This window comes from Poecilia latipinna, unplaced genomic scaffold (genome assembly GCF_001443285.1).
Source record: "Poecilia latipinna isolate Pla-1442-1.1 unplaced genomic scaffold, P_latipinna-1.0 Scaffold3133, whole genome shotgun sequence".
NCBI classification, from domain to species: Eukaryota; Metazoa; Chordata; class Actinopteri; order Cyprinodontiformes; family Poeciliidae; genus Poecilia; species Poecilia latipinna.
This window is the reverse complement of record NW_015115749.1, coordinates 1-15,831: the sequence shown is the minus strand read 5'-3', so window position 1 is coordinate 15,831 and position 15,831 is coordinate 1. Positions and strand designations below refer to the sequence as shown.

At 38.1% G+C, this 15,831-nt stretch overlaps 1 protein-coding gene across 1 annotated transcript; it reads left to right on the top strand.

Moving 5' to 3' along the window:
* The first annotated feature begins 5,171 nt into the window (after positions 1–5,171).
* LOC106940224 (uncharacterized) lies at positions 5,172–15,825 on the top strand. Its single transcript, XM_015022905.1, has 6 exons — positions 5,172–5,593; positions 8,724–8,947; positions 9,738–9,840; positions 10,360–10,455; positions 11,033–11,547; positions 14,251–15,825. Exons 1-6 carry the CDS (start codon positions 5,552–5,554, stop codon positions 15,698–15,700), a joined length of 2,430 nt encoding a protein of 809 aa, XP_014878391.1. The 5' UTR covers positions 5,172–5,551; the 3' UTR covers positions 15,701–15,825.
* The last annotated feature ends 6 nt before the right edge of the window (positions 15,826–15,831 follow it).

Here is a 15,831-nt window from a genome sequence, read left to right as displayed (position 1 = left end):
ACTGCCGAAGTGAAGGCCTGTGAGGCGATGATGTCTATTTCATCGAAGTCATCCTGGGTGAATTCCTCATCATCTCCAAAAGGGTCATCAGATGCAACTGCTGTCACAACATCCTGGTTAAGGCCTCTGAGGCGTTTTGTGGGTGGGCAATTCATGCTGTGAAGGGCAAAGGAGCAGATGGAGTGACCAACTGGATTTTTAGGGACTCCAAAATTTCAGCATCTGTTAGTCTGCTTCGCTACTACAGTAGTATCAACCTTATACTTATCCGTTAGCGGTAAAAGTGTTTAAAGCACCATTTCAAAGTAAATGTAACATTCAATTGAACCCTAAAAAGAAAAACACATTCAGAAATTTGTCACAAAAGGCAAAAAGGAAAACTCTTCTGGGCTTTACTGTCATTGTTCTTGTGCATGATTTTATACTACTATCATGTTCAAAATAAATAAATTACAGCATACATCCAACTCTATCAGAGAAAATGTGAAACTTTTATGTAATAAAAGTTAGACTTTTTTCTCTAAACTTTTTTCTTTTGGAAACGCACCATCTCTGCACAGTCTCATGTCATTTTCATCATTTTAGAATGCCATGAACTTCATACTTTTTCTAACAGAATTAACAGTTTAAGAACTACCATCAATAAAATATACAACCTCTAGGTATCATTTATCATGTGGTTTTCTAAGTGGCAAAAATATAATATTCTGCATTAATAACTTTTGTCAGGACAAATATTACAATGACAGGTCAAATTTCTGATATTTAGTCTAACCATTAAAAATCAATATCAATAAAAATTCCCTTGTTCAACATTAGATGGCAATATCTAATTTCTTTTTTGGAAATTGAGCAGTTTCTGTAACTTGCGTTACGGAAACTTATAACATGTTTCAATTAAAATTGAAACGACATAAAGGATATTATCATGTTATTATTTAAACACTGTTTTATTTCTCTGATAGATAAAAATGTATGTTTTGATATGAATATCGTTTGAAATTTTCCCATCATAGTTACTGAAAAGCATGGTGACATCAGAATGAAGCAGGTGTCTATTGTGCGATTTAATTACATTTGCTTTAAAATTAAAAAAAAGTCAAAGAAATGCGAAATTAACAAATCGTGAGAAGTTGCATGAGCTTGTAATGGAGTTGTTACCTCGTCTCTCGGTGAAGCTACTACTGTTGTTGTTGTAGCTCCTTGGACGCTAATGCTAACTATCGTGGTTCCAATGGGAAGTTAGCCCGCTAAGCTAACTCTGTCACAATAATATGCAGCTATCTTGTAACACCTTATTCAAAAAATATACAGACACAGATTTTACAACTGTTCCCGAAGACAGCTATATAAAAATAAGTTATTAAAACAGTAAAACATAAAACAAACAATATGAAGTCACGTTATTGTACTACCCGCTGCTATACTTCCACAAATCTAACCAATCACAAGACAGTTTGGAGAACCTGACCAGTCATTGACGTTCATTCGCTTACATTGGTCCTACAAGACCCGACTGAAGACAAAAAGTACTAAACGCGAATAGAATAGAATAGAATAGAATAGAATAGAATAGAATAGAATAGAATAGAATAGAATAGAATAGAAGTGGGTATCGTCGCCAAAAAGTTTACTGTAATTGGAGTAAAACTACTTCACTCTATTTTTACTTAAGTAGAAGTAAAAAGTAGTCATTTGTATGCAATTCAAAAACATTTAAGACAGACACATAAGATATATAAGATGTATTTATTACACATGCTTGGTTTTTCAGTTGTAGCTAAACCAATTTAACACTTTGGAACACCTTAGTTCTAAAACTTAGACATTATATCCAGTTACACATGATAAGCAAGAAACAAATTTGGAAAAAAAGGAAACTGTCAGAAAATCTTTATCTTAAGGCTTCCCTATGAATAATAATATTTCCTTACTTCAATGTCAAAAATCAAATACATCTGTTGTTTGGAGCCACCAAGAAACTCCTACACAGATAAACTTAATCCTGGATAATCTGAGAGTCATACACAGTTATAAATACTTAAGTTCACAGTCTGTATCACGTCCTGAATATGTTTATCACCAATATAAAAGATGGGCTTACTAGCATAAAAAACACACCAACTGAAAGATGACACTGATACAACACAGAGTTTTTTTCTTTCCCTTATGTTTGACATAATTCTGTGTATATTTTAAGAGGAATTTCTAGGATGTGATATTATTTTGTATATTAATACTAATCAGTCACGGCAAAAGCAAACAGACTTGGGGTATAATCTGGTGTATTTACAAATACTATACATGTTTTTGTTATTGTGTCCTGTCCCTGTTTACATAAATAAATGTGATAAGGGAAAAAAAGACACATAAATTATGTTCCAATTCATTGATAATGTGGTTAAATAGTTAGTTGCATGAGACATTCAATTGAACATACTGATCAATCAAAGGGGTATCAATGGAGCACCTTCTTTAAAAGGCCCTGGAACATTTTATAATTACAGAAGATTAGGTGCCTTAGGACGTTTAACTGTTGCTGCTTGATGATAAGATAAAGTCATTAAAACATATTTTAATATTGTAATTTTTATATCTCCGATATTCTTTCAGGATGTATGCAAATAAGAATCTCTGCATGTACACTTGCCTCATTTTGAGCCTTCTTGTGGCTTCTCAGCAACAGCAAGTATGCTTTCCATTTTTAGCCACAGACAGGTCTGTGTGTCGCAGCTGAAGCTCTACAGTATGGGTGTGTGTGTGTGTGAGTGGGTAAAGCACACATGCTCACTCTCCATCGCTCTTTCTTTCCGCCTCCGCACTTTAGTACAAAAATGGCAGAGCTCAGCTACAGGCATCCAGATGCACCCATCATCTTCATCATCATCACGTTCATCAGCAGTAAGACATGCATCCATTATCACTGCCACCATCTGTCCGTCCACGGTGTCACCACTAACACTCGTATTCAGCATCGGTGCACAAAAAGGAGAGCTGCTCTAGTAAAAGACATTCCAGTGAATTCACAAGCAACACACACAATCCCTTCTTTTTTCATGCAAGCCTGTTACCATGACAACCAAACAGTTAAAAAGCAGGGTCATTTAGAGTGAACCAGATGAAATGAAACTATGTTCAAGTGGCGTACAGATGACTTTGTGGGCAGGAGGTGGTCTGTTGTCATGTCGACATAAAAAGCAAAGGATGCTTTGTAAAATATGTTCTCGTACCAGCTGTTCGAAAGCTACAGATCAAACTCACACATATGTCAAGTAGTTTCATCAATCAAGTGTTGGCTTCCTAAATCAACCAAGTGGAGGGAGGAAGATGAGGTGGCATATCGGGAAGACCAACCAGAGTAAAATCAATTCTCAGATTTATGTAATTAGGCAGGTATTGTGCCTTAAAAAGGTTTTTTAAACCTATTTTTCTTACTGTTTATTATTTTTGTCACAAACTGTAATGTATTTTATGAGGATTCTATTTCATTGGCTCACACAGAGTAGAACATAATCATAAATTAGTAGGAAAGAATTTGGGTTTCATTTTTTTCTGCAAATAAAATCTTTAATTATTCAATTAAAAAAGTTAAATAATGGTCAAATCTTCCCTATTTCTAAAATGGTCAATGAGTAATTGGTTTTTCAAAGAAAGACATAACAAGTGCTTGCAGTTTGACACAATCCCTGCAGTGGATCCTTTCTGCATATGTGGGAAAAGGTGCCCTTACAAATTGCAAAGAATACACCATCCCCGCAATGAAACATTGTGACACTGTTCTTCAGCAGAGAAAAGTATCACATTTTAATGGGATTTTATGTATCCAACATAAAGCAATGCATAACATGAGATTGAAAGGAAAATGATTCTTAGTTTGAATTTTGTTTTTCAAATAAAAATAAGAAAATAATAAAATTTAGAGTTTTCTGTTCATGAACCAATATTTAGAGAGCTAATTTTTGTTTTTGTTTTGCAGTGATGCTCAAGCTTCTATATAATGGGTGGAGAGCATCTGTGAACATCAATTCACACACTTATAACATTCTCTTAGGTGTAGTTAGGCCTAGATTTTGACTAGACATGTCTACTGAAACACTGTCAAGAGAGAAAGTAGCCAGGCAGTATTGAATGTTGAATACCTTGGAAATCAAGAGGAGCAAGTGAGTGAAGTCCGATGTAAGGATGAATTGGAAAAAGTTAAAAAGGGAAGAATGTTGTGGATAGTACAAGAAAAGCTGACACAGTCGCTACCTGGTAGGGAAGAAATATCAGATGACGTGATGTGAAAATATGGAATATTTTATTAATTTGTGTTCATCCACAAATTTCCTCCCAAGATATTAAATGAGTTTCTTTAATCAAGAACAGAACACCTGACAGTTTTGGCCCCAAACCTTCAGTGGTCTATCAGAATGCTGACCATAAAAACAGAATGTATTTTTTCAGCTTCATAATGAGTGCAAGTCTAAATCAACAGAAGATAAATCCAAATTTTTGACTAACAAAGCCAGAATGCTTTGTTAGTCAAAAGCATTTTGACTAACAAAAGTGAGTTTCCTGTTAAAGTGAGTTTCCTGTTAAAGTGAGTTTAACAGGAAACTCACTTTCCTGTTAAAAAAGGCCACAAAAGAAAAAAAAAAAAAAAAAAAAGAAAAGAAAAAAGAGTGTGCACACTACTACAACCAGTATAGGTTTATTTTTTTTTTATTTCATTTGTGCTGTCCTTTGTGACTTGTGAAAATGTGTTGTTGCTCTTGTACTTGAGAATTTGATACAAACGAAAGTCTGAAAAAAATGCCTAAGATAGGGACTGAGCATCCTCTTTTAAGTTTGTTTCAAAACTCAGATTAATAAACTTGTCAAAGTAGAACATCTTTCGGGTTGATTCCGATACGCAAGAAAGAGCCACAATGCCTTCACTCCATCTCCCAGCATGCATCTGCTAGGGGGAGATCCTAGCTGAGCAGCTAGAAGATGGATAGTTTGATAGCGTGTTTCCCCTGCTGCCGAGTGTATCACTGCAGTGGAGGCTGCCTCTTGCATGAAGCTTTGCTGAGGAGTTTCAGACACAGAGGAAAACCTCCACAAGGAGAACAGTGCATGTGATTGGCTGATGACTCTTTAAAGGACACCAATCAGACAGCATCCTGGCTGTGTGTTTCCCTCTCCATCTCTGAACGCACTGTCAGCCTGCGCATATTTTTTTTTATGACTGCAGCGCTGCCATGCATGCATGTCGTGCCTCTGTTTGTGTGCAGAATGTTGAAATTTCAAGCAGTTTTTGAAGGAGATGTGGCAAGAGATGTTGAAGAAACAGATGGAAAACAAGAGGTCCTGCTTGAATGAAAGTGTGGGGAAACAGAAGCTGAGGATAAAAGCTGAGGGGAAAAGGCACTGTGATTAGAGAGAGAGAGAGAGAATAAAAGAAAGAAAGAGAGAGATTGCAAGGCGGAGGAAGAGGAGGAGGCAGAAGAGGCGATCTGCTGAAGGGAACCAGCAGAGCCGCTGATTTTACCAAAACCCTCGGCAGCTGCCTTCTGTTGCTGTGGAGATGGGCTGTTGGCTCTCTGGACCATGGATGGGTGACCAAACGGTAAGCCATTAAAAAACTGTCTGACTGCTAGAAATCCTGCTGTGTATTTTTAATTAGCTCTCATTTGAATTAGATAAAATGGAGTCACCAGTGCTTGTGCTTTTTGCTTGTGGATGTGTCAGTATGTGTGTATTTAATGAGACTCAAAGTAGGCATTGGGATTTCTGCAGGATTTTGCATTTGAATGTGAGACAATTAAACACAATGTTAAGTTGTTCATGCCATTTCTTTACAAAGTTATGTTAGATTTTGTCTCATTTGTGTCACTGGCACCTTCAAAAGAATCCCACTCATCCTGCTGCCATCCGCCGTCTTTACATACAGGTGCCATTTTGTGCTCCTTTGCTCACGCTGTATGCATGTTGTGTGTGTGCGTGTACGCGTGTGTGTGTGTCTGTGTGTAGCTGAATGTAGCGGAGGGTGACTCATGGTTCTGATGCACTGGAGTTAACAATGCTGTTCATGCGTCTAATTCGATGGCTTTTGAGCTGCATGCACTGATATGTAGCAAGCAGAATAAGGGTTATGCCCCTTTTCAGAAGTAACACACCTCACTGCAGACCTACAGAGACATACTCATATTTGTCATGTTTGATGAACATGGTGTGGCTGCCCAGGTGTCCCTAATCCAACCATCTGTCAGAGAGAAGCAGAATCTTGCTGCCCAGTTGTGTCTTATGATTTTGCCAGTTTGCAACATGTATTGCGTTCAAACCATTAAGATAATAGTAAAGAAAAGGATGATGGAATGAATGCTGCCTTCAAAATGGCAGCTTGCATTCCAAAAAATGCACAGAGGCGTCGATGGATGCTGGATTCCCACAATCCATGACCGAACTGGAATAATTCCTCAGTGATTCCCATGATGCCACTGAGCAGCATCTGGTCATTAGCTAAGCTGTATTCCCCACTCTGTTCATAGCAGTTGTTCCTGGGATAAATTTGTTATGAAGTCCAAGTTCACATAATTTCAATGGGAACTGCCAAGATTAGTATTTACATTGTGTGAAGACAACACACAGAAGTCAAAAATTTTTGGAAGATAAATGGAGGATTAAGCATCTGTGCAGTTTCTCAGAGTTTTTTGTCCTTTTTTGGAAAAAAAATATGCAAGAATCATCTCATATTTTCCTTTACTTGATTCTGACCTTTACTTGATTCCTTTACTTGATTCACACACACAGAACTGTGATGTGCAACATGCAGTTATCGGATTTATTCTGCCTTCATCTTTGAGTCTAGAACAAACTGATTGCAGAAATGCAGGGTATTTTACCTATAACATTCTCAAAATGATATAGACAAATATTGCATACAGCAGCAACAATTTTAATTGGCTTTGGGAGCAAAATGTACCAAAAGCAATGCCATATATGGATGTGTTGGCACTCACTTAGGTGGTGCTATCAAAGATATTGTAGCATAGCTTTAGCACATTCTATAATTCAACTACAGGTAAGATCTTACTGTTCCTTTACTGAGGCAACTGGCTGTACATTTTCTGGCCTAAACTGATTCTCTAAGTATTGTAGGTCACTTATATATTTTTTTCTTTTCCCATCTTTTTTCAGAATCACTGTTTGAGGGGTCAAACCTTCCAGAGTTTGACCCCTCAAAGTAGGGGCAACTATTATTTTTGCAGCACTGTCTTTGTGTTGAATAGTTTTACTCATGTGATTAGTCATGACTCCCTCAAGTTTACTCAATATGTTATTCAAAACAATCAATCAATCAAATTTTATTTGTACAGCACATTTCAGCAGCAAGGCATTTCAAAGTGCTTTAAAGCATGTGACATTGAATAAACAGTAAGAAAGAGAAAGAGATTTTGAAAAAAAAAAAATCCAGATTTTTAATCAAAACGCCATTTGCCAGTTTACAACATGTATTGTGTTCAAACCATTAAGATAATGGTTTGAACACAACAATTATCAAAAAAAATCTGGAGGTTTTTTTACTAAAAACCTCCAGATTTTTAGTCAAAATGCCATTTGACAAGGACTCTAAACCTCCAGATTTACAATCAACCTGCATGAGAGTAGAAAGCATTACATTCTGGCTTCTGTACTTGTCAACTATTCCTGTCTGAGCCTCCAAATTAGCATTTAGTTATGTAATTATATTTAAAAATGTTTCTTAAAAGAAAGACTGGCACGCTGTACAGGATATCTTGGCATGAAGATCTGTTAGTTTTGTTACATAAATCTCTGCTTGCTGAACTGGAAGCTCAAAAAGAGAAAAACTGAGTTAAGATTCCAATCACTGCTGTTTTTATTGAAGAAATGTTTATTGGTTTTCATTCACTTAATTTTCAACATTCAGTTTTTTTACAGTCCTCTGATATTATTTTTGTTATCCTCATATATACCCCACACTGTAAATGTGGAGTTTAATTTAGTTTTTGAGCTTCCCAATGAAATTTAATCAAATTAGATTCTTTAAGTTCCAGTTCATGCTTCCTAATATTTTTTCCATGTGGATTTCCAGACATTTCGTTTTTATCCTTTTAATTTTTAGTTTACTTTTAAACCAGACAGTTTCAGTCTAAAATACATATATGAATCTAAATCAGGATTGCATAAGTTTAACTTCAACTGATGTCTAAATGAAATCTATATTTGGCCTCAGGGCTATTGCTTAGTGGGTAGTTAGTGAAAAGTCATTTCAAGGTAAAGGCAGACATGTGGCAGATGCGTAATTTAAATAACTCATATGAAGAGGAAATAGAGCAGAGCAGAGCAAATGTTGTTCGTTTGTCAGACACTGAGAAAAAAGTGCTCCTGTGGAAAACTTTAAAGAAAAGTTATTGATTTATTTAGTGACATAATATGAGGGCATAAAAACGACATGCCAAATACATTTCCTAACCCAGTCAACCTCATGCATTCAAATAACTGATGACTATCGTTTTGATGATGTGACTTCTGATTCTGCTAAAGTTAAATGTTGCAGAGATTAAAACTCATGTTTTATGATAAATCCATAGCAAATTTATCATAAAAAAAGAGTGACAATTGGAGTTTAATTCATGTGTATCCCTGGTTGAAGCAAAAATGATAATATCATCCTCCAGGAAAGGCCATGTACATTCCACCATAATATCCTATCTGTGTTTGTTCACTTGACTCAGATGAGCGGGCGGAGTCTAGCACACCTAAGCCAGCGGGATGCTTTGAGGATTATTGCTGCGAGTCAGCGCCCCATCACCTTGCAAATCAAGGGCCAGAGGAGGCGGGGCAATGAGGGAGACAGGGGATCCTGGGAACCCCTGCCGCTCAACCTGCAGCACCTCAACCTACCTCTTCCAATGAGGGGGGCAGGAATTAACACATCTAGCCCCTCCTACCCAGACAGGTAGGCCTGTGATAAATTGCTCCAGAAATTATCGTGATAAACGATAATATTGCTGTTTTGAAACTATTTTTAAGTAATATAATGGTAATGGCAAAAAATAATAATGCCAGATCACATTCTAAAAGGTCAGTGAACTTTAAATTCTAATGAACATTTAACACTGGAACTGGAAGACTAAATAAATAAAACAACAAATACAATTAATTTTGAAGTCTTTGTAAATAAAATTGTCCTTCAAAGTAAAGGTTTGTTGACACCAAAGCACCAAACTGAAAACTTTTATCATCCAGTTTTTGGTAGAAATAGAGGAAAAAAAGAGATAATTTATACCAATGGAAGTTATTGAGCTTATTTTAATTTATCATGCAATCAATTGATTTATGAATTATTGTGTATTATTGTGACAGGCCTACACAACATATGTAATGAATTAATGGCCTGCATGTTAGTAAAACATTTCTATAAAGAGCTGTTAAATTATGACTTATTTATTATGCTTTAAATGACTTTATTTCACTGAATGACAACCACCAATCACTTTGATTAAGATATCCAATAAGATATTTGAAGTTTTTGCAAAATATTTGGGTACTAGTTATGTAAATCACACGTAAACACTCAGAGCAGATTAGTCTCTATTATCCTGTGATTGCAGAAGCTCTGGCATTTAAATTTATTTAGGACTGTTTGATTGTTTTGGGTTTCATTTTATAGGCTTTAACCACAGCTTTCATAAAACATACATAATTGTCTCAAAAGCTGCTAAAATGTTCATCTTGTTTTTTCTCAGACATTATTATGGCCATCTGTCTCTGCCACAAGATCACTGTGATGGAGGACGGTACAGCTATATGTCTAGCTCACCACGGGACACTGTGGAAATCAACCATCAGGTGAGGTGAACAATAAAAAAAAAAGCTCCAAGAAATAAACATTGATGTGAATATATGCTGCATTTTATCAGCTTGGATAAAATAAAAAGAAATCAAAGCAATGTTGGAAATCTTCTACAGCACCTTGCAAAAGTATCACAAATGTTGGTGTGTATAACTGGGATTTTATTTATTAGACCAAAACACAGTAACACATGACTGGTGAGTGGAGGAAAGACGTGGTCTTAAAACCTATTCACACACAAAAAAAAACAAAGCGTGGTACGCATATGTACAGGTCATTTGAATCAATACCTTATACCACCACGGTTTGCTGGACTTCAAGCTACAATTTTATATTGGCTATTAGCTTTTTTACTCAATGTTTTCATAGAAAAAGAGAATTCTGATTAAATATTTCTTGAAGAGGTTTTTAGAAATAATGTATGAAAGTGTTACGTAGTCAAATAAGCCTAGAAAAGTACTTGTTATGTTTATTCCATTAATTATTTCCAATTTTCCACTGCATAAATTCTTTAGGATCTCGAACTCGCCAGACGTCGACAAAAAAGGAAGAATTGCCTGATGGGATGTTGCAATCCTGACTTAGATGAACCAACAACCTGCCACAGCCAGGTATCTGCAATCTTACCTTTTTTAGTGACATTTTCTACTCACAGTCTCCATTCTATTCCAAAACCAATATCGCAGCATGTCATAAAGTTCTCCAGAATCCTGCTGTTGAACTACCATTTGATTCAGGTGTGTTGAATTAGGGGAAGAATTAAAACATGGCCCCTGAGAACTGATTCCACTGCTTTGGAGTGTGAGATGCAATTAAAACCTTCAGCAACTGCCCTGTTCATTTTTAACTGTGTGACAACAATGAACTGGTACTTTAAGAAATTTTAAATATAATTACTTTAAAACAAGAACAAAGAAATTTGCAAGAATTTATAGGCTGGAGATTAGACAACACAAGGAGTCTAAACATGTCTAAACATGTTGATTGTTGGAGTAATTCTTAGATTTTGGAGACCTTTTTGCTTTACTAAAACAACAAAACAATCTTTCTGAGTTTTTGGCATCCTATTGTTCCACAAACTCATCCAGTTTGTATTGAGGAACTACACATGCAACATGCAGTTATTTTTAGCTTCTGATTTGCCTGTTTGTGAACTGTCCTTTAGAATGAGCATCTCTTGTCTTGTAGACTGACGATGAGGACTTCATCCTGGAGAAGCCATTGGGTTACATGCCCCTTCACCATGAGTTGGACAGTGGTCTGGGCTGGACAGATGGCTCCCTCCATCAGGGTGATCTCTCAGGGCTGGAGACAGAGGAGGGAGGTCTGGAAGACTGTCATCCTCATGGGAACTTTGCCACTGCTGGGTGTGGGGGGTTCGGAGGTGGGGGCTCTCCGTCCTCAGAGTCTTTCATCTCCTCGGAGCTCAGCGATTCAGGCTTCTACAGTGTTAGCACCGGTGAGTTCAGGCACTTCCAAAGGCTCTTAGAGAAGAGGATGCGTCTGTACAATGCCAGGATGCAACATCAGGGTGAACCATGCGAGAGACGCGAGAGGCGTGACAGCTGCCCCAAGAGCCACAGAGAGCTGCTCGAGTCGATACCAGAGGCCCTGACGATGCAGCCCCCATGTCAGCACCTGCAAAATGGGATGGAGGATGGAGCTGGGCCAGTCATGGATGTCCAGCCTCGTGGACTTTTCAGGTAATTTGGGAAAAATATTTCATTGATTAGTAACATTGATCTTAATTACAGTCTTATCCACTATGATTTTTTTTTTAAATTGTGAATCACATTGAAATCATTTGAAACCCCACACCTAAGACAGGCTGGTAACAGTGCTCATGTGCTACAAAAAGGACAGTTCTGTCAAACTTGCTTTCTAATTTGGTTCAACAAAGCACAGAAGAGTAGAAAGTGTTGCGTCCATTTTTCAAACCATAAAATGACACTTCACAATAGAAATTTGCCTTAGAGTGAGAATGGCTTCAGGAATGAGTCTTGTGTTTTTAGTATTGTATTTGCCTTCATCTGAAGCATTACTTAGTGGTAAATAATTACAATTACCAATTACTCATACTTTTTACCCCAAAATATATCAATAGTCAGGTTCTGTCAATGTTTCCATCAGTTGTTTTGTTTCTTTTTCTGCTGACCAATTCAAAAGTTTTCATATATGAGTCATCACACTTTTCATAAATTACTATCACAATCACCTCTTTTAGCATTTATAATCGTGACTTTTCAGTAGTCCTATGCTAGATTTATGCATTTATTTGCTCTGTGTATTCTGTCATATCAAATCTGTGCTCATACATCCATGTAGTTATTTTTTGGACAACCTGCCTTGCAGCGGTTTGGTGTTTGTTTTAAAAATAGAACTTTCCTTCAGTTACCTGTGTTCAAAACCATGACTTCATTTTGTCCACCACCAAAACATTCCTTTACTATTCATTAGTTAATTGGCTGCCTTGTTTAAAAGTAACATAGTATTTAAATAAGTGTTAGGGAGCCTACCGGAAAGACTTGTGCACATTTTAAATGTAATGTTTCATGAGTCCCTCTATTTACACTGGCATTGCTTTCCAAATGAATAGATCAGAATATATTTTATTAATCAAAAATGTGTGCCCTGTCAATTGAGAATTATTCTGCTCATTCAAATTTATTTCCATTTGCCAAACACCAGAATTACATGAAAGACAGTTTTTTGTATTACTTTAGTCAAAGTCTGACGTTTACCTGTATTTCTTTAGTATTTGGTAGCATTACTTTTGAACTGTATGACTGGAGTCAAATGTTTTGACTATCCATTCCTAAGCTTCTAACAACAGTACGTTAGAATTTTGGCCCATTCCTCCTGACAGAACTGTTTATAGGTCCCCTTGTTTGCACACACCATTTGAGTTCTGTCCACATATTTTCTATGAGTTTTTAAGAGATCAACATGATGGCTTTGTGGGTTAAGGTTAAGCCAAAACAGTAACTTTCTTGTTTTAAAGTCACTTTGTAACTAATTTAGAGGCATGCTTGTAGGGTCTTTGTGAAGTCAGAAGGCATGTTTGTACCCAATATTTAATGTCTTAGCTCATGTCTTGAAATGTTGCTTGCATATTTGCATATAAAGCTCTTTCTTCAAGATGCAATATAATTTGTAATTTGCCTCCCATCAACATAACAGTGCCACCCAATGGGATGGTGCCTTCAGGCTTTTTTCTCCAAATGTAACAGTGAAACTTTTATCAATTTTCAAGTGTCATCAGAGCACAGGTTATGGTTGGCAATATTAAGATCTTTGCTCCCTCGGTGCAACAGTAAGCCTATCTTTTTTAATGTTGCTTTTGGAGTAATTGCTTCTTCCTTGCTGACCAGCCTTTCAGCCTATGTCAGCACAACACAAAGTATCTGAATCCTTCCTGAATAGTATTATGACTGCACATTTCCATGGGGTTTATTCTTGATAATTATTTTATGAGTAGGTGAATAGTGCAGATTCAGGCATCTGAAAATTCAAAGGAGGATGCAGATTTTTGGAAGTCCACAGATATCTTGTTTTTAACTTAATGTCAGGCAACAAGCTTTCCCAAGTTGTTTAAAGTTGCAGTATGAAATTTTTTAAAGAATATATATATATGTGTGTGTATGATAAAACTGTCACTGTGTTGTGACAGTATAAGACAGTTAGTCGGTCATACTGTCATACAAATGGTCATACTCCTCCTTGAACTACTATTGTCTGAAAAAATGCATCACGCCAGACAAAAAATAACCAATCAAAGCCAGAAGGAGGTCTGATTGACAGCACCAAGACTCGCCTCCTGGCTCTGATTGGTTGTTTCTAGTTAGCACTGGGAGAACTGGGAGAAAGCATAGGAGCTCAGTTTCTTTCACTGATTATTTGTACTGTCACTACATAGTAATAGTTTCATCAAAAAGTTACATACTGCAGCTTTAAAGCCATAGACCTTAGTGCATACCATACCAACTTTATTTGTAAAGCACTTTAAAACAACCACAGCTGATACAAAGTGCTGTACATCAAAACACAACATAACAATAAAAAAAATAAAAACTTACAGTTTCAAAACAAAAACATACAATTTAAAACTAGATCCCGCTGGAGTTGAAAGCCAGCGGGATCTAGTTTCAAATTGTATGTAAACTTCAGCTGTAAACTTCAGATTTTAAAGAAAATAAATTCATTTCTAAAGAGAAATTCCTTTTATTAATTTTAATTTCACAAATACAAATGTCAGTAATTTCAACTGATATATATTTTTTTCTTTCTGATCCAGTGCTGATGGTGATAGTTAAAGAAATGGCTATGTCTTTTTACGATGTGTATGGAAACATGATTTCAGCTGCACATGTTGTCGCATCAGTTAACTAGAACAATTTCATTTCCAGGGTTTCATCGGTCCAGTTCCATAAAGCTGACCGACCCTGTCTGAACCGCCACAGCTCTAGCAGCGGCGCTCTCTTCAACCCCTCTCACGCCGCAGTCCCACGTATAAATGCCCCAGTCCTCTCCACCTGCAGCACACCCTCCAGCCATCGAAGACCACAAATACCCATGCAGCAGCAGTACAACCACCAGGGTTCAAGCTCAGTAGGCATGCTGAGGAGGAGCAGAACCCTACACCACCGACCGCCTCCGCAGGAATACCGCCGCCGGGCCAGCCACCCAGCATCACCTTCCTACTGTGCTGCAACTCTGCACTACTGTGGAGGTGTCACTCCACACAACGTCCTTCCACCAGGCCTGCCAGAGGAAGGTGAGCTAGATGCTGGTGTGATGGCTTCCCACCCAACAGGCATGGCCCTATCACCCCAACAACACCCGGCTGCTTTGGGACACGTCAGGGGCACCAACACCAGTGAGCGATGCTATGACAACTCGGGTGGTCAGATCACACAAAATGACTGGTGGCACACTCAAGATAGAAGCTTAATGCCTGAGCCAGCGATGGCAGAAAGAGAGAGGGAGATGGAGAGGGAACTGGAACAAAAGAGACAACTACAAAAGGAAAAGGAGATTGAAAGGGAAAGAGAAATTGAAAGAGAGATGGAGAGGGAAAGAGAGACAAAGCTCCAGGAGGAGAAGGAAAGAGAGAGGCAACTGGAGCTGGAAAGGAGCAGAGCTAGAGAACAGCAGCACCTCCAGAGTCATGTCCTCCCACTGCAGGCTGGAGACGTCAACGACACCTGGCCAAAGCCGGCCAGTCGTCAGTCCTATGGAGGTGGAGGAGGTAGAGGTCTCTACAGCACTTTGGAGGGCCACACAGGAGTTGGAACTTCTGCTGAATGTGAGGCAAAGAATGGACAAATAAATGCAAACTCAAGTCACAATGCCGGTTCCGGTCTGCAGGCAAAACCTAACCCAAGCTCTAGACCTAACACAACCTCACGAGTCACAAGGAGCCAGTTGCTCAGAGATCGAGCTCATCAGCTGGCAGATGAACGGAGTGGAATGAGTACTGATGAAGAGAACAACACTGACATGCTGCTGGGTCGCTACTGGAGTCGAACAGAGAGGAGAGAACACTTCCTGTTGGCTCGGGAGCAAAAGCAGCAACAGCTGCTGGCCAGAGGCGGACCTTTACGAGAAGCTGTTAGCCGGGGAGCAGCGTCTATAGGAGACGGAGGCTTAATAGAAAGCAGGGGAGTTGGACCGTTTGCTGAGGGGCGATGCAAAACTGTCCTGGAGCTGAGTCAACGGAAGCTGAGTCGTCTGAGGAACAGAAAGCTGTTGGATGACTGGACAACCGTAGAGGAGCTGCTGACTCATGGGACCAGGTTGGACAACCAGGAGGACATGTTGTGTCCAAGCTCCTTGTTGACAGTCACCACTGTCTAACTGCACAGACACAATGTTTAGTTTAACCTCTGAGTGTGTGTGATGTTAAACTAATGATATAATATTATGTGAATCTGCTTGTTCCGTCTTTCTCAGAGTTAGACAAGAACATGGATGTCAGCTGAAGTAGG